Below are 21,915 nucleotides of genomic sequence, written 5' to 3' on the forward strand. Positions count from 1 at the left end.
CCGGAGTCGGATAATGCCAATGCGGCGGCGGAGCCGGCATAAAAGGGCGCAGGTGCATAGGAATGAGGAACACCCAAACCATATGCCATAGGACCCATAGGACCAGTAGGAGCCCCAGAGGGATACATAGCCCTTGAATAAATACCGAACATCGCATTCAGGAAATGCGAAGGGTCCTGACCTGGAGCCGGGAAGGCTGGGTATGAACCCCCAGGTTGCTCTTGAGGGTGTGGAGTCGAAACGACGTCGACCTCTTCTTCGGGCTGGTGTACCGGAGTCGTACGACTTTCGGGCATCCGAGCTCCACCCTCACCAACCTCCTCCTCCTCCTCACCTTCATCCTCCCGACCTGAAGGATGGGATGGGTCCGGAGATGGAATACTCTTCTGCTTCGGTGAACTCGGTGAGTTTGCATGCAACACCTCAACCTCGACATCGTGATCCTCTGAAGCCGACGAAACTACCTTTTCAATCAGTTTCACTTGTGACTTCGGCTTGGAACCCGAGTCCTTCCTCGATCGATGTCGGGATTCATGGGTTCTCTTTTTATGCTTCTTTCTAGAAGATCTTGAAGCATGGGCCGAGGACAAATCCGACCGCGACCTCGATCGAGATCTCGACTTCGAACGACAAGCTCGTGATCTTGACTTCTTCTTTTCCTTCTTTAAACTTAGCAACCAGAAGTTTTGCTTCTCTCTCCTGGAGGGCCTTTGGTGTCATCTTCTTGCAGGATTGGCAGTCCTCGACGTCGTGGTCGGAGCTCAGACACCACAAACAGCATTCATGCAGATCTGTAATGGACATTATTTTGTTACATTCTCCGCAAGCTTTAAACCCGGTCTTCTTCGAGGTCATGATGAAAACGAGAAGACAAAGATACTAGAAATTTAGATAGTAACAAAGTTACAGTAAAGGCTACAGACGATCCCAGAAAACCGTTAGCGTCGACGACGCGGAAAAAAGGGAACTGATGTCATCACGCCGGCGTGGGCCTATTGTAGGCGTCGGTGACGTCAGCGGAGTCGCGAGCGATGCCGTGCCTCTGTGACGTCCGAGTCCACGTCGGCGCGAAGCTACAAAAAGAATTTCTGAATGTTGCTGACGCAGTGGGATATTCACAAGGTGAGAAATCCACACGGCAGATGTATCTATCAGAAATGAGTAGCCACGCATGTCTTCTAAGGAGGACGCTAGTGTTTATTGCTCTAGATGCAGTGTCTGCTACATCAAGAGCGCACTTGATTGAGGCATTTGAAATAAGCTTACCCTCTTGAATAAGTTCATTTGCCTGTGCCTTATATTGGTCAGGTAGATCGTTTTTGGCATTGAGGCCTGGTTCGAAGGCTTGGAGGCATCGGTAGCAGACTTTGTAGGTTTTGGCACCAAAGATTTTGGACTGGAAGCTGTTTTGGTCGGCTTGGAAGCATCGGAAACAGGCTTCATTTGGTTTCGGTGCCGTCTTGTCTTTAGGAGTGGAGGGTTTCTGAGTGTTTTTCGGAACTGGGACTTCTTTCGGTTTCAGTGCCGAGGAAGCTGGTAGTATCGGCACGTGCGGTTTCCTCTGAGCTACCGGAAGGCTTCAATATTTTCTTCGGAGCAGGGTTCGATGGCGGGGCTTTCAAAGCAATGTATCGGTCTCGACTGGGCCCCGAAAGCGGAGTTTTGACCTTAGCCCTTGGTTTAGGTTGGTCTTGGGTAGGGGCAGTCGTACTCACGCTTTGACCTGCTGGTATGGAGTCATCGGAGTCGTCTGCCTCAGACACGATCTGGAGATCATCGAATCTTCCTCGGGGGCACATGGACCTTCGTCGAAGATATCCACCGGTTCCGGAGCTGACCTCTGCCTGTCGCATCGGCGGGCCCTCCGATCTCGAATGGTCTTCTTGGATCGAAAGGACGCACAAGCTCTGCAGCTCGACTCGTGTTCAGGTGATAAACACAGGTTACACACCTCGTGATGGTCGCTGTGTGGAAATTTTGCTCCACACACGAGGCATTTTTTGAATGGTGTCCTTTCCATGAGTTGTAGGCCTCACCACATGGGTAGGCCCACCGGCCCGCGTCGACGACCGGAATCAATCTGATGAAGTCGAGTGTATATATATTGATATTGAAGTTGTTTTTAGAAAGTTTTGCGGCCGAAGTCTTTGAAAAGTAGATTTTGAACCGGAGCGGAAAAGTTGCATCCGAACCCAGAGGTGGAAAAAACAATCTAAGGATGGAGCCGATGCCCATTATCATCCAAGGGAGGAGTCACCTATGTCGTGACTACAAAGACTTCTTCCAAGACGACGACAACATGCAAACATCCGAGCCCAACAACAGGTGGCGATCTAATGCAAAGTGTAGAATCTGCAGCTCATATACCTCAAACATAACATTTTGTCTAACTACTGTGCAACTTTAAATATAATTTCTATAAGACAATTTAGTAAAACGTGCTTGATGCTTGTCAATTAAAAACGATCAATGAGAATCAGAATAAACCCATTCCAAAAACATAAATTAATGAATGATATAGGTTTAAAACTGAAAACTTTTATGATCACATTAATTTAGACTGACAGATGTAAAAATGAGCCCCAACAAAGTGCAATGCTTTTACTTCCTCACTTACTCTGAAAGAAAAACAGAAATAGCAACCCAAAGACAGAGATTGTCAAAGAGCCATAGAAACCTTATGGCGAGTGGTTCCTGCCACTAGCCTACAGCGCACTCCTTACCTGCTCATTTGTTGTGCGGCCACGAGCGACGAGCACCATGTGGAATCCAGTGAGTCCGGCAACAGGGATGAAAAACAAGCCGGCCACACTCATCACAGCCATACTGGGGATATGCAGTCAAGGAAAAACTAAATATTCAGCAAAGGAAATAACAGGTGATAAAAGTAGAAAGGGGTGTGCACAAAAGTGAAGTGTGCAGAATCGAAAAGAAAACAAGAGGAGCAGGGCAAGAAAAGTATGTGGCCATAGAAAAGAACAAGATATGGTAGAACTAAGGGAGAAGAAATGGCATAATGTAAGAAGAAACCAGTTGCAAAACTGGTTTTAATGCAAGCTGCAGACCCTAATGCAATTCACAAATTCAAGCCTAGGATTCGTAAGAGAGCAGATCTTTACTTCCAGAACTAACACCTTTGATAAAGGAATTTTTGCACACATAGCATACGCATAAACTGAGTCAGTGCTCAATGCCACCGCACACGTCCTCAAGATACAAGGGAGTTATTCAAATGTTCATTCTGACTATGGGTGAACAGTGACTGCTACTTCAATGGAGTACCTGTCAACTTAAACGGCAAATGTGTAGAACTGGAACTGAAGTTTGATGTATGAAGGCTGTTCGGTTCTAAACTGACAAACACAGTAGCTGTATTGTTCTTCTGTAATGTGTAAGCAGTCCAGCATGTTGTAATGCCAATAGAAATGCCAGAAAAGAGATGCAAGGGAGTCGATACTAGTTTCTAGGGCCCACGACCTCATACTACAAGGCAATTAGGGTCCGTAAATACTCGCTAACCGTGGAAACCCCCCCCAATAGTGAGCATATGCTCAATGCCACAGTACAATTTCTCAAGATACAAGGGAGTCAATCCTAACCGGTTCCCTCATACTACAAGGCAGTTAGAGACAGCAAATACTCACTATAGGAGGGAGTTTCCACGGGTAGCGAGCAGATGCTTTACGCATACTTCCGAAAGTATTTACTTCAGACACGTCACAGAAAGGAAGTGCTTCCGAGCCTACACAATTGGTCAGCAGATGCTTGCCTCTCTACAACAGTTGAACTAGAGGATTGAATACTCACTTCATAAGATCCGTCATTAGGTCAGCAGCACTATCATTACTGCGCCTCAAGCCCTTTCAGCTCAGAGTCCCATACAAGGACAGCCATAAGGACACAGCTGCCTCTCCTTCTGAAAGTAGTTTCAGAACTTAAGCTCTACCAGTTAATTTAGCAATCAAACTACCGCTGCTGAACGTTTGTAACTCTCACTTCAGATTAACAGAGTTCTATGGCTTTGCACAGACAAGGCCAGACTTAAATAAGACTAAGCAGCTACTTTTCCCCTATAGCCCAACTGGGCTCAGGCCCAGCCTTTTATAAACAATTCATTGCCAATAGTAACATTTTGGCAGGTAAACCTAGAGGATTGTTTTCAAAGCTGTGGCATCTAGAACCCCCTCTTATCTTGCATCTCTGGTATCTTCAAAAAAAGCAGCATTATTTCCAAAGCAGCGGCATCTAGTATCCCCTCTTATCTTGCATCACTGGTATCTTAAAAAAAAGCAGCATTATTTCCAAAGCAGCGGCATCTAGTATCCCCTCTTATCTTGCATCTCTGGTATCTTCAAAAAAAGCAGCATTATTTTGAAAGCTGTGGCATCTAGAACCCCCTCTTATCTTGCATCTCTTGTATGTTTAAAAAAAGCAGCATTATTTCCAAAGCAGCGGCATCTAGTATCCCCTCTTATCTTGCATCTCTGGTATGTTTAAAAAAAGCAGCATTATTTCCAAAGCAGCGGCATCTAGTATCCCCTCTTATCTTGCATCTCTGGTATCTTCAAAAAAAGCAGCATTATTTCCAAAGCAGCGGCATCTAGTATCCCCTCTTATCTTGCATCTCTGGTATGTTTAAAAAAAGCAGCATTATTTCCAAAGCAGCGGCATCTAGTATCCCCTCTTATCTTGCATCTCTGGTATCTTCAAAAAAAGCAGCATTATTTTCAAAGCTGTGGCATCTAGAACCCCCTCTTATCTTGCATCTCTGGTATGTTTAAAAAAAGCAGCATTATTTCCAAAGCAGCGGCATCTAGTATCCCCTCTTATCTTGCATCTCTGGTATCTTCAAAAAAAGCAGCATTATTTTCAAAGCTGTGGCATCTAGAACCCCCTCTTATCTTGCATCTCTGGTATCTTCAAAAAAAGCAGCATTATTTCCAAAGCAGCGGCATCTAGTATCCCCTCTTATCTTGCATCTCTGGTATCTTAAAAAAAAGCAGCATTATTTTCAAAGCTGTGGCATCTAGATCCCCCTCTTATCTTGCATCTCTGGTATGTTTAAAAAAAGCAGCATTATTTCCAAAGCAGCGGCATCTAGTATCCCCTCTTATCTTGCATCTCTGGTATCTTCAAAAAAAGCAGCATTATTTCCAAAGCAGCGGCATCTAGTATCCCCTCTTATCTTGCATCTCTGGTATGTTTAAAAAAAGCAGCATTATTTCCAAAGCAGCGGCATCTAGTATCCCCTCTTATCTTGCATCTCTGGTATCTTCAAAAAAAGCAGCATTATTTCCAAAGCAGCGGCATCTAGTATCCCCTCTTATCTTGCATCTCTGGTATCTTCAAAAAAAGCAGCATTATTTCCAAAGCAGCGGCATCTAGTATCCCCTCTTATCTTGCATCTCTGGTATCTTCAAAAAAAGCAGCATTATTTCCAAAGCAGCGGCATCTAGTATCCCCTCTTATCTTGCATCTCTGGTATCTTCAAAAAAAGCAGCATTATTTTCAAAGCTGTGGCATCTAGAACCCCCTCTTATCTTGCATCTCTGGTATGTTTAAAAAAAGCAGCATTATTTCCAAAGCAGCGGCATCTAGTATCCCCTCTTATCTTGCATCTCTGGTATGTTTAAAAAAAAGCAGCATTATTTCCAAAGCAGTGGCATCTAGTATCCCCTCTTATCTTGCATCTCTGGTATCTTCAAAAAAAGCAGCATTATTTCCAAAGCAGCGGCATCTAGTATCCCCTCTTATCTTGCATCTCTGGTATCTTAAAAAAGAAGCAGCATTATTTCCAAAGCAGCGGCATCTAGTATCCCCTCTTATCTTGCATCTCTGGTATCTTCAAAAAAAGCAGCATTATTTTCAAAGCTGTGGCATCTAGAACCCCCTCTTATCTTGCATCTCTGGTATCTTCAAAAAAAGCAGCATTATTTTCAAAGCTGTGGCATCTAGATCCCCCTCTTATCTTGCATCTCTGGTATGTTTAAAAAAAGCAGCATTATTTCCAAAGCAGCGGCATCTAGTATCCCCTCTTATCTTGCATCTCTGGTATCTTCAAAAAAAGCAGCATTATTTCCAAAGCAGCGGCATCTAGTATCCCCTCTTATCTTGCATCTCTGGTATCTTCAAAAAAAGCAGCATTATTTCCAAAGCAGCGGCATCTAGTATCCCCTCTTATCTTGCATCTCTGGTATGTTGAAAAAAAGCAGCATTATTTCCAAAGCAGCGGCATCTAGTATCCCCTCTTATCTTGCATCTCTGGTATCTTCAAAAAAAGCAGCATTATTTCCAAAGCAGCGGCATCTAGTATCCCCTCTTATCTTGCATCTCTGGTATCTTCAAAAAAAGCAGCATTATTTCCAAAGCAGCGGCATCTAGTATCCCCTCTTATCTTGCATCTCTGGTATGTTTAAAAAAAGCAGCATTATTTCCAAAGCTGTGGCATCTAGTATCCCCTCTTATCTTGCATCTCTGGTATCTTCAAAAGAAGCAGCATTATTTCCAAAGCAGCGGCATCTAGTATCCCCCTCTTATCTTGCATCTCTGGTATCTTAAAAAAAAGCAGCATTATTTCCAAAGCAGCGGCATCTAGTATCCCCTCTTATCTTGCATCTCTGGTATGTTTAAAAAAAGCAGCATTATTTCCAAAGCTGTGGCATCTAGATCCCCCTCTTATCTTGCATCTCTGGTATCTTCAAAAAAAGCAGCATTATTTCCAAAGCAGCGGCATCTAGAACCCCCTCTTATCTTGCATCTCTGGTATGTTTAAAAAAAGCAGCATTATTTCCAAAGCTGTGGCATCTAGTATCCCCTCTTATCTTGCATCTCTGGTATCTTCAAAAAAAGCAGCATTATTTCCAAAGCAGCGGCATCTAGTATCCCCCTCTTATCTTGCATCTCTGGTATGTTTAAAAAAAGCAGCATTATTTCCAAAGCAGCGGCATCTAGTATCCCCTCTTATCTTGCATCTCTGGTATGTTTAAAAAAAGCAGCATTATTTCCAAAGCAGCGGCATCTAGTATCCCCTCTTATCTTGCATCTCTGGTATCTTCAAAAAAAGCAGCATTATTTCCAAAGCAGCGGCATCTAGTATCCCCTCTTATCTTGCATCTCTGGTATCTTCAAAAAAAGCAGCATTATTTTCAAAGCTGTGGCATCTAGAAACCCCTCTTATCTTGCATCTCTGGTATGTTTAAAAAAAGCAGCATTATTTCCAAAGCAGCGGCATCTAGTATCCCCTCTTATCTTGCATCTCTGGTATGTTTAAAAAAAGCAGCATTATTTCCAAAGCAGCGGCATCTAGTATCCCCTCTTATCTTGCATCTCTGGTATGTTTAAAAAAAGCAGCATTATTTCCAAAGCAGCGGCATCTAGTATCCCCTCTTATCTTGCATCTCTGGTATCTTCAAAAAAAGCAGCATTATTTTCAAAGCTGTGGCATCTAGAACCCCCTCTTATCTTGCATCTCTGGTATGTTTAAAAAAAGCAGCATTATTTCCAAAGCAGCGGCATCTAGTATCCCCTCTTATCTTGCATCTCTGGTATGTTTAAAAAAAGCAGCATTATTTCCAAAGCAGCGGCATCTAGTATCCCCTCTTATCTTGCATCTCTGGTATCTTCAAAAAAAGCAGCATTATTTCCAAAGCAGCGGCATCTAGTATCCCCTCTTATCTTGCATCTCTGGTATCTTCAAAAAAAGCAGCATTATTTCCAAAGCAGCGGCATCTAGTATCCCCTCTTATCTTGCATCTCTGGTATGTTTAAAAAAAGCAGCATTATTTCCAAAGCAGCGGCATCTAGTATCCCCTCTTATCTTGCATCTCTGGTATCTTCAAAAAAAGCAGCATTATTTTCAAAGCTGTGGCATCTAGAACCCCCTCTTATCTTGCATCTCTGGTATCTTCAAAAAAAGCAGCATTATTTCCAAAGCAGCGGCATCTAGTATCCCCTCTTATCTTGCATCTCTGGTATCTTAAAAAAAAGCAGCATTATTTTCAAAGCTGTGGCATCTAGATCCCCCTCTTATCTTGCATCTCTGGTATGTTTAAAAAAAGCAGCATTATTTCCAAAGCAGCGGCATCTAGTATCCCCTCTTATCTTGCATCTCTGGTATGTTTAAAAAAAGCAGCATTATTTCCAAAGCAGCGGCATCTAGTATCCCCTCTTATCTTGCATCTCTGGTATGTTTAAAAAAAGCAGCATTATTTCCAAAGCAGCGGCATCTAGTATCCCCTCTTATCTTGCATCTCTGGTGTCTTCAAAAAAAGCAGCATTATTTCCAAAGCAGCGGCATCTAGTATCCCCTCTTATCTTGCATCTCTGGTATCTTCAAAAAAAGCAGCATTATTTCCAAAGCAGCGGCATCTAGTATCCCCTCTTATCTTGCATCTCTGGTATGTTTAAAAAAAGCAGCATTATTTCCAAAGCAGCGGCATCTAGTATCCCCTCTTATCTTGCATCTCTGGTATCTTCAAAAAAAGCAGCATTATTTTCAAAGCTGTGGCATCTAGATCCCCCTCTTATCTTGCATCTCTGGTATCTTCAAAAAAAGCAGCATTATTTCCAAAGCAGCGGCATCTAGTATCCCCTCTTATCTTGCATCTCTGGTATCTTCAAAAAAAGCAGCATTATTTCCAAAGCAGCGGCATCTAGTATCCCCTCTTATCTTGCATCTCTGGTATGTTTAAAAAAAGCAGCATTATTTCCAAAGCTGTGGCATCTAGTATCCCCTCTTATCTTGCATCTCTGGTATCTTCAAAAGAAGCAGCATTATTTCCAAAGCAGCGGTATCTAGTATCCCCCTCTTATCTTGCATCTCTGGTATCTTAAAAAAAAGCAGCATTATTTCCAAAGCAGCGGCATCTAGTATCCCCTCTTATCTTGCATCTCTGGTATGTTTAAAAAAAGCAGCATTATTTCCAAAGCTGTGGCATCTAGATCCCCCTCTTATCTTGCATCTCTGGTATCTTCAAAAAAAGCAGCATTATTTCCAAAGCAGCGGCATCTAGAACCCCCTCTTATCTTGCATCTCTGGTATGTTTAAAAAAAGCAGCATTATTTCCAAAGCTGTGGCATCTAGTATCCCCTCTTATCTTGCATCTCTGGTATCTTCAAAAAAAGCAGCATTATTTCCAAAGCAGCGGCATCTAGTATCCCCTCTTATCTTGCATCTCTGGTATGTTTAAAAAAAGCAGCATTATTTCCAAAGCAGCGGCATCTAGTATCCCCTCTTATCTTGCATCTCTGGTATGTTTAAAAAAAGCAGCATTATTTCCAAAGCAGCGGCATCTTATCCCCACCCATACCCCCTCCATCCCTCCCCCCCCGGACAGAACATCCCCCGCCCACAACGCACCACCATCTGAACTAGCCACCGCCCAAAGTTTATACACCCCCTCCTCCCATCCCCCCCACGACAGACACCTCTCCCTCCCCATCTCCCTCCCCACTCCCACCCACGAGTCTCTCACACCCGACACAACAACTCCCACCCACAACACGCCTACATCGGCACACACCATCACTCGGAGCTTATCCACTCATCCCCCCCTCGGCGGACAACTCTCCCCTCCCTGCTCCCCCCCCACTCCCACTCACAATTCTATCTCCCTCCCAACAAAAGATACAGAACATACCTCCTCCCTCACCGTAGCATCCCCCTCTCTCCCACCCCCTATTCTCAGCCCTCACTACCCTCCTGTCTCCCCCACTGTCTTCAGCCTTCACTCACCGGCACCGCCTCCCACTGAAGTCACTACCTATGCTTCCCACCCACCGCCTGTCCCACCCACTTCACTCACACCCTTCGCCCACAAACACGTTCACACCCCTCCGATACCCTGCCTGCTCTCCAGCACACTACTCAACCACTCACCAACGGCTCTCTCCACCAACACCTTCCCCAATGACCCTCCTCCTGACCTGACTTTATCCACCCTCCAACAAGTCAAAGAGGAAATCTTACAAATCAAAAAAGACATCCACGCAATCAAAAACCTTCTCTCCTCACAGCCCAATCTACCTCCCACCATCCCACTACCCCACAAACGACGCACCCTCCCTACATACCCTCGCCCCCGACGACACCAGCAATGGCCTACTATCCCCGTTCGCAATAATTCCCACCGCCCCCGTCGTGTTCTCAACCCCTTATCGGACCGCGACCTATGCTCTCTCCTAAGCTCTTATGGCCCAGGTCCGGTAAAAGACTTCTCCAACTCACACATCCCCATACCCACAATTCTTACAAACCCTCTAAGGCTCCCAACACTCAACAACAGAGGCTCCGTCCCTAACAACCTCAGAAAAGTTCCCCTCACACTAGAAAGTTCGACCACCCTTCTCTCTCCCAAACTCAAATGCATCCTACTAAATTGCAGATCGGCCCAGAGACATTCCTCTGACATCGCGGATCTCGTCTCAAATAGGGATCTAGACCTAGCCATTCTAACGGAAACGTGGCTCACTGAAGCCTCTACCCCTATTATGGACATACTAGTCCCCCCCAATTATCACATCATTAGGCTGGACAGGTCACCTGGCAAGACGGGCGGGGGAATTGCATGCATTTTTAGGAGCAACCTCTCCGTTACTCAAGTCACCTCCCCCTCCCTTTCCTCCTGTGAACTTCTCTGCCTCGACATCACCAGTGAGGGCAAACAAGTCTGTGCTTTACATCTTATCTATCACCCGCCCGGTGACAATCTCATATTCACCCAACAATTCATGGACCTGATCACTTCCAATGCCGGTCGGCAGACCACTCAAGTCTACCTGGGTGACTTCAATCTTCACTGGAACGATCAGAAAGACACAGTGGTGAATAGTCTCAAAACTTTCCTCAATGCGCTTGACCTCACCCAACTATGTGATAAACCAACACACGACAAAGGCGCGATACTCGACCTCATCATTGCCAAAGAGAACGCTATTCATCTGGAGGCGATTCTACCCTGCGACTGGTCAGATCACCACATTATCACCTTTCTTATCAACGAAAAAGTTAAACGTAACCCTACTCAACCAATCAAAACCAAAACATGGAAACGGGATTTGAAGAATCTCAACCCCTCTACCCTACCTCCCCACATCGGCAACCTCCTCCTTCCCCCTTCAGGGACCTCAGATGTTCAATCACTGACTGACCACTACCTTGACTCTATGAATACAATAGTCAATGAAGTCGCCCCTCTGCAACTGAAGAGAGCCTCCACCAAAATTTCTAACCCCTGGTATGATGACAGACTCAACGACGAAAGGCGTAATATGCGAATGGCAGAGCGCACTTGGAGATCGGACCCCTCAGCACTGCATCTCAAAAAGCTTAACAACAAGAGAAATGCCTACTTTAGGAAAATAAAGCGCACAAAGTCGGACTTCTTCAGCCGCCAGTTGGACCAAGCGAAGAACAGGCCAAGAAAGCTGTTTGAGCTAATCAAGACCCAAACAAAGGCACAACCCACACAATCAAACAGCACAACAAATGACACCCCACACTGTGAAGCCTTCTCCGCTTTCTTTAAATTAAAGACTGACAACATAAGAAATGACCTCATCATGGATGTAAGCCGATACCCCAACCACACCAGAATGGCAGACACTCAACCTAAAAACAAGGCATCCTGGCAGCACTTCGATACCTATTCGGAAGAAGCAATACACAAACTGCTCTGCACCTTGAAGCCCTCTAATCACCTCACAGACCCTCTACCTGCTAATGCTGTAAAAGACTTTATCCCCTTGCTCCTCCCTCTCTGGACCAAGATCATCAACAGCTCTCTGCAACAAGGCCACATTCCAGACTCCCTTAAGGTGGGGCAAGTCACGCCTATACTCAAGAAACCTACAGCTGATCCGACTGACCTAAACAACTATCGGCCCATCACCAATATCCCCACCCTGGCCAAACTGCTGGAGAAATGTGTCCAACTCCAACTAACAAAACACATTGATCAATATGACCTCCTCAACCCTCATCAATCAGGCTTCAGAGCGAAACATAGCACGGAAACGGCTATGACACACATAATTGATGATGCCCTCCAAATTCTGGATCGCAATGAGTCCTGCCTCCTCATCCTCCTTGACCTCTCGGCAGCATTTGACACGGTCAAACATGAGAACTTGCTAGAGCTGCTAAGTACTAGAATGGGGATATCGGGAACTGTTCTCAAGTGGTTTTCGTCCTTCCTACACAATCGGTCTCAGAGGTTCAAGATCGACAATGTGCTATCTACACCTGTGCCTGTAGATCTAGGTGTTCCACAAGGATCCACCCTCTCCCCTACACTGTTCAACCTCGTTATGGAACCGCTCGCCACCTTGCTTCAAGCTTCCAATGTTCAATTCCATATGTACGCCGATGACACACAACTCTATCTAAAGTTACAATCCCCGGAAGATTTCAAACATCTGAATTCCACGCTTATTAACACCCAATCTTGGCTGGCCGATAATCACCTCAAACTAAATGCTCTGAAAACTGAGTTCCTACTCATCTCACCCCCGGCGAAAATCTCCACCACCCAAACCTGGCTCAACAACCTAACAGCACTCAATGTCCAACCTACCATCGTGGACTCGGCGAAATCCCTAGGCATCACACTCGACGCTAAGCTAAACATGCAGCAGCACGTCAGCAAAGCCACAAAAGCAGCTAATTTCCAAATTAACACGCTGAGGAAAATTAAACCCTTCCTCCCGGCCAAAGACTTCCAAACTGCTGTACGAGCTTTAGTCATCCCTCGAATAGACTACGGAATTGCGGCCCTCAGCGGTCTCCCGCTAACCACAACAGCACCCTTAAGAGCCTCCCTGAACGCTGCCGCGAGACTCATTACAGGCTCTAGAAAACATTCGCACATATCCCCAGACTTAAAGTCTCTAAAATGGCTGCCTTTTGAAGCCAGAATACAGCTAAAAATTGCAGTTATGACACACGCGGCCGTGCACCACAAGGCACCCAACTACCTCGCTCAAAAGCTGTCTATATCAGGAGGTTCGAGATCCAATAGGAGTACAAAAAATCTACTCCTGAAACCTCGTAGATTCCGGAAAGTGAAAACTTACAAGCGCTCCTTCTCAGGAATGGCACCCAGGATCTGGAATGCGCTCCCTCCTGAAACAAGACTGATCTCCTCCACTGCACTCTTCAAGAAAGAGGTGAAAACAATCCTTCTGGCCAAGATCTCCTGATCGTTATAGATGTTGGTTCAGAGACTCTGCATTGCCTTATACCACTGCTCACCCTATCCCTTGGCACTATACTCTATTTGTTGGGGGCACTACTACGCTACTCTCTTACTACCGACCAAGATATGTTACACGTTGGTTTTCTGATCCACCTAAACACCTCTGTAGTGATCAATGATTTGTGCTATCCTTTATTACTTCCTTACCTGATTGTATATGGATTGGTTTTATGTATGTTTTATTATCCATGTTATTACCATGCTATTGACTATTATATTGTTCCCATTATCTCTGTTGACTCCTACTGCACCTACCCTGTCTTGTGAAGCGCTCTGATATCTGTAAGGATCCTGTTCGCGCTATATAAAACTTTGAATAAATAAATAAATAAATAAATAAATCTAGTATCCCCTCTTATCTTGCATCTCTGGTATCTTCAAAAAAAGCAGCATTATTTCCAAAGCAGCGGCATCTAGTATCCCCTCTTATCTTGCATCTCTGGTATCTTCAAAAAAAGCAGCATTATTTTCAAAGCTGTGGCATCTAGAAACCCCTCTTATCTTGCATCTCTGGTATGTTTAAAAAAAGCAGCATTATTTCCAAAGCAGCGGCATCTAGTATCCCCTCTTATCTTGCATCTCTGGTATGTTTAAAAAAAGCAGCATTATTTCCAAAGCAGCGGCATCTAGTATCCCCTCTTATCTTGCATCTCTGGTATGTTTAAAAAAAGCAGCATTATTTCCAAAGCAGCGGCATCTAGTATCCCCTCTTATCTTGCATCTCTGGTATGTTTAAAAAAAGCAGCATTATTTCCAAAGCAGCGGCATCTAGTATCCCCTCTTATCTTGCATCTCTGGTATGTTTAAAAAAAGCAGCATTATTTCCAAAGCAGCGGCATCTAGTATCCCCTCTTATCTTGCATCTCTGGTATGTTTAAAAAAAGCAGCATTATTTCCAAAGCAGCGGCATCTAGTATCCCCTCTTATCTTGCATCTCTGGTATGTTTAAAAAAAGCAGCATTATTTCCAAAGCAGCGGCATCTAGTATCCCCTCTTATCTTGCATCTCTGGTATCTTCAAAAAAAGCAGCATTATTTTCAAAGCTGTGGCATCTAGAACCCCCTCTTATCTTGCATCTCTGGTATCTTCAAAAAAAGCAGCATTATTTCCAAAGCAGCGGCATCTAGTATCCCCTCTTATCTTGCATCTCTGGTATCTTCAAAAAAAGCAGCATTATTTTCAAAGCTGTGGCATCTAGATCCCCCTCTTATCTTGCATCTCTGGTATGTTTAAAAAAAGCAGCATTATTTCCAAAGCAGCGGCATCTAGTATCCCCTCTTATCTTGCATCTCTGGTATCTTCAAAAAAAGCAGCATTATTTCCAAAGCAGCGGCATCTAGTATCCCCTCTTATCTTGCATCTCTGGTATCTTCAAAAAAAGCAGCATTATTTCCAAAGCAGCGGCATCTAGTATCCCCTCTTATCTTGCATCTCTGGTATGTTTAAAAAAAGCAGCATTATTTCCAAAGCAGCGGCATCTAGTATCCCCTCTTATCTTGCATCTCTGGTATCTTCAAAAAAAGCAGCATTATTTTCAAAGCTGTGGCATCTAGATCCCCCTCTTATCTTGCATCTCTGGTATCTTCAAAAAAAGCAGCATTATTTCCAAAGCAGCGGCATCTAGTATCCCCTCTTATCTTGCATCTCTGGTATCTTCAAAAAAAGCAGCATTATTTCCAAAGCAGCGGCATCTAGTATCCCCTCTTATCTTGCATCTCTGGTATGTTTAAAAAAAGCAGCATTATTTCCAAAGCTGTGGCATCTAGTATCCCCTCTTATCTTGCATCTCTGGTATCTTCAAAAGAAGCAGCATTATTTCCAAAGCAGCGGCATCTAGTATCCCCCTCTTATCTTGCATCTCTGGTATCTTAAAAAAAAGCAGCATTATTTCCAAAGCAGCGGCATCTAGTATCCCCTCTTATCTTGCATCTCTGGTATGTTTAAAAAAAGCAGCATTATTTCCAAAGCTGTGGCATCTAGATCCCCCTCTTATCTTGCATCTCTGGTATCTTCAAAAAAAGCAGCATTATTTCCAAAGCAGCGGCATCTAGAACCCCCTCTTATCTTGCATCTCTGGTATGTTTAAAAAAAGCAGCATTATTTCCAAAGCTGTGGCATCTAGTATCCCCTCTTATCTTGCATCTCTGGTATCTTCAAAAAAAGCAGCATTATTTCCAAAGCAGCGGCATCTAGTATCCCCTCTTATCTTGCATCTCTGGTATGTTTAAAAAAAGCAGCATTATTTCCAAAGCAGCGGCATCTAGTATCCCCTCTTATCTTGCATCTCTGGTATGTTTAAAAAAAGCAGCATTATTTCCAAAGCAGCGGCATCTTATCCCCACCCATACCCCCTCCATCCCTCCCCCCCCCGGACAGAACATCCCCCGCCCACAACGCACCACCATCTGAACTAGCCACCGCCCAAAGTTTATACACCCCCTCCTCCCATCCCCCCCACGACAGACACCTCTCCCTCCCCATCTCCCTCCCCACTCCCACCCACGAGTCTCTCACACCCGACACAACAACTCCCACCCACAACACGCCTACATCGGCACACACCATCACTCGGAGCTTATCCACTCATCCCCCCCTCGGCGGACAACTCTCCCCTCCCTGCTCCCCCCCCACTCCCACTCACAATTCTATCTCCCTCCCAACAAAAGATACAGAACATACCTCCTCCCTCACCGTAGCATCCCCCTCTCTCCCACCCCCTATTCTCAGCCCTCACTACCCTCCTGTCTCCCCCACTGTCTTCAGCCTTCACTCACTCTTCTACTCACCGGCACCGCCTCCCACTGAAGTCACTACCTATGCTTCCCACCCACCGCCTGTCCCACCCACTTCACTCACACCCTTCGCCCACAAACACGTTCACACCCCTCCGATACCCTGCCTGCTCTCCAGCACACTACTCAACCACTCACCAACGGCTCTCTCCACCAACACCTTCCCCAATGACCCTCCTCCTGACCTGACTTTATCCACCCTCCAACAAGTCAAAGAGGAAATCTTACAAATCCAAAAAGACATCCACGCAATCAAAAACCTTCTCTCCTCACAGCCCAATCTACCTCCCACCATCCCACTACCCCACAAACGACGCACCCTCCCTACATACCCTCGCCCCCGACGACACCAGCAATGGCCTACTATCCCCGTTCGCAATAATTCCCACCGCCCCCGTCGTGTTCTCAACCCCTTATCGGACCGCGACCTATGCTCTCTCCTAAGCTCTTATGGCCCAGGTCCGGTAAAAGACTTCTCCAACTCACACATCCCCATACCCACAATTCTTACAAACCCTCTAAGGCTCCCAACACTCAACAACAGAGGCTCCGTCCCTAACAACCTCAGAAAAGTTCCCCTCACACTAGAAAGTTCGACCACCCTTCTCTCTCCCAAACTCAAATGCATCCTACTAAATTGCAGATCGGCCCAGAGACATTCCTCTGACATCGCGGATCTCGTCTCAAATAGGGATCTAGACCTAGCCATTCTAACGGAAACGTGGCTCACTGAAGCCTCTACCCCTATTATGGACATACTAGTCCCCCCCAATTATCACATCATTAGGCTGGACAGGTCACCTGGCAAGACGGGCGGGGGAATTGCATGCATTTTTAGGAGCAACCTCTCCGTTACTCAAGTCACCTCCCCCTCCCTTTCCTCCTGTGAACTTCTCTGCCTCGACATCACCAGTGAGGGCAAACAAGTCTGTGCTTTACATCTTATCTATCACCCGCCCGGTGACAATCTCATATTCACCCAACAATTCATGGACCTGATCACTTCCAATGCCGGTCGGCAGACCACTCAAGTCTACCTGGGTGACTTCAATCTTCACTGGAACGATCAGAAAGATACCGTGGTGAATAGTCTCAAAACTTTCCTCAATGCGCTTGACCTCACCCAACTATGTGATAAACCAACACACGACAAAGGCGCGATACTCGACCTCATCATTGCCAAAGAGAACACTATTCATCTGGAGGCGATTCTACCCTGCGACTGGTCAGATCACCACATTATCACCTTTCTTATCAACGAAAAAGTTAAACGTAACCCTACTCAACCAATCAAAACCAAAACATGGAAACGGGATTTGAAGAATCTCAACCCCTCTACCCTACCTCCCCACATCGGCAACCTCCTCCTTCCCCCTTCAGGGACCTCAGATGTTCAATCACTGACTGACCACTACCTTGACTCTATGAATACAATAGTCAATGAAGTCGCCCCTCTGCAACTGAAGAGAGCCTCCACCAAAATTTCTAACCCCTGGTATGATGACAGACTCAACGACGAAAGGCGTAATATGCGAATGGCAGAGCGCACTTGGAGATCGGACCCCTCAGCACTGCATCTCAAAAAGCTTAAGAACAAGAGAAATGCCTACTTTAGGAAAATAAAGCGCACAAAGTCGGACTTCTTCAGCCGCCAGTTGGACCAAGCGAAGAACAGGCCAAGAAAGCTGTTTGAGCTAATCAAGACCCAAACAAAGGCACAACCCACACAATCAAACAGCACAACAAATGACACCCCACACTGTGAAGCCTTCTCCGCTTTCTTTAAATTAAAGACTGACAACATAAGAAATGACCTCATCATGGATGTAAGCCGATACCCCAACCACACCAGAATGGCAGACACTCAACCTAAAAACAAGGCATCCTGGCAGCACTTCGATACCTATTCGGAAGAAGCAATACACAAACTGCTCTGCACCTTGAAGCCCTCTAATCACCTCACAGACCCTCTACCTGCTAATGCTGTAAAAGACTTTATCCCCTTGCTCCTCCCTCTCTGGACCAAGATCATCAACAGCTCTCTGCAACAAGGCCACATTCCAGACTCCCTTAAGGTGGGGCAAGTCACGCCTATACTCAAGAAACCTACAGCTGATCCGACTGACCTAAACAACTATCGGCCCATCACCAATATCCCCATCCTGGCCAAACTGCTGGAGAAATGTGTCCAACTCCAACTAACAAAACACATTGATCAATATGACCTCCTCAACCCTCATCAATCAGGCTTCAGAGCGAAACATAGCACGGAAACGGCTATGACACACATAATTGATGATGCCCTCCAAATTCTGGATCGCAATGAGTCCTGCCTCCTCATCCTCCTTGACCTCTCGGCAGCATTTGACACGGTCAAACATGAGAACTTGCTAGAGCTGCTAAGTACTAGAATGGGGATATCGGGAACTGTTCTCAAGTGGTTTTCGTCCTTCCTACACAATCGGTCTCAGAGGTTCAAGATCGACAATGTGCTATCTACACCTGTGCCTGTAGATCTAGGTGTTCCACAAGGATCCACCCTCTCCCCTACACTGTTCAACCTCGTTATGGAACCGCTCGCCACCTTGCTTCAAGCTTCCAATGTTCAATTCCATATGTACGCCGATGACACACAACTCTATCTAAAGTTACAATCCCCGGAAGATTTCAAACATCTGAATTCCACGCTTATTAACACCCAATCTTGGCTGGCCGATAATCACCTCAAACTAAATGCTCTGAAAACTGAGTTCCTACTCATCTCACCCCCGGCGAAAATCTCCACCACCCAAACCTGGCTCAACAACCTAACAGCACTCAATGTCCAACCTACCATCGTGGACTCGGCGAAATCCCTAGGCATCACACTCGACGCTAAGCTAAACATGCAGCAGCACGTCAGCAAAGCCACAAAAGCAGCTAATTTCCAAATTAACACGCTGAGGAAAATTAAACCCTTCCTCCCGGCCAAAGACTTCCAAACTGCTGTACGAGCTTTAGTCATCCCTCGAATAGACTATGGAATTGCGGCCCTCAGCGGTCTCCCGCTAACCACAACAGCACCCTTAAGAGCCTCCCTGAACGCTGCCGCGAGACTCATTACAGGCTCTAGAAAACATTCGCACATATCCCCAGACTTAAAGTCTCTAAAATGGCTGCCTTTTGAAGCCAGAATACAGCTAAAAATTGCAGTTATGACACACGCGGCCGTGCACCACAAGGCACCCAACTACCTCGCTCAAAAGCTGTCTATATCAGGAGGTTCGAGATCCAATAGGAGTACAAAAAATCTACTCCTGAAACCTCGTAGATTCCGGAAAGTGAAAACTTACAAGCGCTCCTTCTCAGGAATGGCACCCAGGATCTGGAATGCGCTCCCTCCTGAAACAAGACTGATCTCCTCCACTGCACTCTTCAAGAAAGAGGTGAAAACAATCCTTCTGGCCAAGATCTCCTGATCGTTATAGATGTTGGTTCAGAGACTCTGCATTGCCTTATACCACTGCTCACCCTATCCCTTGGCACTATACTCTATTTGTTGGGGGCACTACTACGCTACTCTCTTACTACCGACCAAGATATGTTACACGTTGGTTTTCTGATCCACCTAAACACCTCTGTAGTGATCAATGATTTGTGCTATCCTTTATTACTTCCTTACCTGATTGTATATGGATTGGTTTTATGTATGTTTTATTATCCATGTTATTACCATGCTATTGACTATTATATTGTTCCCATTATCTCTGTTGACTCCTACTGCACCTACCCTGTCTTGTGAAGCGCTCTGATATCTGTAAGGATCCTGTTCGCGCTATATAAAACTTTGAATAAATAAATAAATAAATAAATAAATCTAGTATCCCCTCTTATCTTGCATCTCTGGTATCTTCAAAAAAAGCAGCATTATTTCCAAAGCAGCGGCATCTAGTATCCCCTCTTATCTTGCATCTCTGGTATCTTCAAAAAAAGCAGCATTATTTTCAAAGCTGTGGCATCTAGAAACCCCTCTTATCTTGCATCTCTGGTATGTTTAAAAAAAGCAGCATTATTTCCAAAGCAGCGGCATCTAGTATCCCCTCTTATCTTGCATCTCTGGTATGTTTAAAAAAAGCAGCATTATTTCCAAAGCAGCGGCATCTAGTATCCCCTCTTATCTTGCATCTCTGGTATGTTTAAAAAAAGCAGCATTATTTCCAAAGCAGCGGCATCTAGTATCCCCTCTTATCTTGCATCTCTGGTATGTTTAAAAAAAGCAGCATTATTTCCAAAGCAGCGGCATCTAGTATCCCCTCTTATCTTGCATCTCTGGTATGTTTAAAAAAAGCAGCATTATTTCCAAAGCAGCGGCATCTAGTATCCCCTCTTATCTTGCATCTCTGGTATGTTTAAAAAAAGCAGCATTATTTCCAAAGCAGCGGCATCTAGTATCCCCTCTTATCTTGCATCTCTGGTATGTTTAAAAAAAGCAGCATTATTTCCAAAGCAGCGGCATCTAGTATCCCCTCTTATCTTGCATCTCTGGTATCTTCAAAAAAAGCAGCATTATTTTCAAAGCTGTGGCATCTAGAACCCCCTCTTATCTTGCATCTCTGGTATCTTCAAAAAAAGCAGCATTATTTCCAAAGCAGCGGCATCTAGTATCCCCTCTTATCTTGCATCTCTGGTATCTTCAAAAAAAGCAGCATTATTTTCAAAGCTGTGGCATCTAGATCCCCCTCTTATCTTGCATCTCTGGTATGTTTAAAAAAAGCAGCATTATTTCCAAAGCAGCGGCATCTAGTATCCCCTCTTATCTTGCATCTCTGGTATCTTCAAAAAAAGCAGCATTATTTCCAAAGCAGCGGCATCTAGTATCCCCTCTTATCTTGCATCTCTGGTATCTTCAAAAAAAGCAGCATTATTTCCAAAGCAGCGGCATCTAGTATCCCCTCTTATCTTGCATCTCTGGTATCTTCAAAAAAAGCAGCATTATTTCCAAAGCAGCGGCATCTAGTATCCCCTCTTATCTTGCATCTCTGGTATCTTCAAAAAAAGCAGCATTATTTCCAAAGCAGCGGCATCTAGTATCCCCTCTTATCTTGCATCTCTGGTATCTTCAAAAAAAGCAGCATTATTTTCAAAGCTGTGGCATCTAGAACCCCCTCTTATCTTGCATCTCTGGTATGTTTAAAAAAAGCAGCATTATTTCCAAAGCAGCGGCATCTAGTATCCCCTCTTATCTTGCATCTCTGGTATGTTTAAAAAAAAGCAGCATTATTTCCAAAGCAGTGGCATCTAGTATCCCCTCTTATCTTGCATCTCTGGTATCTTCAAAAAAAGCAGCATTATTTCCAAAGCAGCGGCATCTAGTATCCCCTCTTATCTTGCATCTCTGGTATCTTAAAAAAAAGCAGCATTATTTCCAAAGCAGCGGCATCTAGTATCCCCTCTTATCTTGCATCTCTGGTATGTTTAAAAAAAGCAGCATTATTTCCAAAGCAGCGGCATCTAGTATCCCCTCTTATCTTGCATCTCTGGTATCTTCAAAAAAAGCAGCATTATTTTCAAAGCTGTGGCATCTAGAACCCCCTCTTATCTTGCATCTCTGGTATCTTCAAAAAAAGCAGCATTATTTTCAAAGCTGTGGCATCTAGATCCCCCTCTTATCTTGCATCTCTGGTATGTTTAAAAAAAGCAGCATTATTTCCAAAGCAGCGGCATCTTGTATCCCCTCTTATCTTGCATCTCTGGTATCTTCAAAAAAAGCAGCATTATTTCCAAAGCAGCGGCATCTAGTATCCCCTCTTATCTTGCATCTCTGGTATCTTCAAAAAAAGCAGCATTATTTCCAAAGCAGCGGCATCTAGTATCCCCTCTTATCTTGCATC

At 44.8% G+C, this 21,915-nt stretch overlaps 1 protein-coding gene across 2 annotated transcripts in view; it reads right to left on the reverse strand.

Annotated features, from left to right (window-relative positions):
* ZDHHC5 (zDHHC palmitoyltransferase 5) overlaps positions 1–21,915 on the reverse strand; it is a 363,343-nt gene that overhangs the window by 123,889 nt on the left and 217,539 nt on the right. For both annotated transcript variants that reach the window (XM_078674125.1, XM_078674119.1), the window contains one exon: positions 2,724–2,826. In XM_078674125.1, the coding sequence (XP_078530251.1) occupies positions 2,724–2,826 (103 nt within the window). The remainder of the gene's footprint in view (positions 1–2,723; positions 2,827–21,915) is intronic.

Source organism: Lissotriton helveticus, chromosome 1_1 (genome assembly GCF_964261635.1).
Source record: "Lissotriton helveticus chromosome 1_1, aLisHel1.1, whole genome shotgun sequence".
NCBI classification, from domain to species: domain Eukaryota; kingdom Metazoa; phylum Chordata; class Amphibia; order Caudata; family Salamandridae; genus Lissotriton; species Lissotriton helveticus.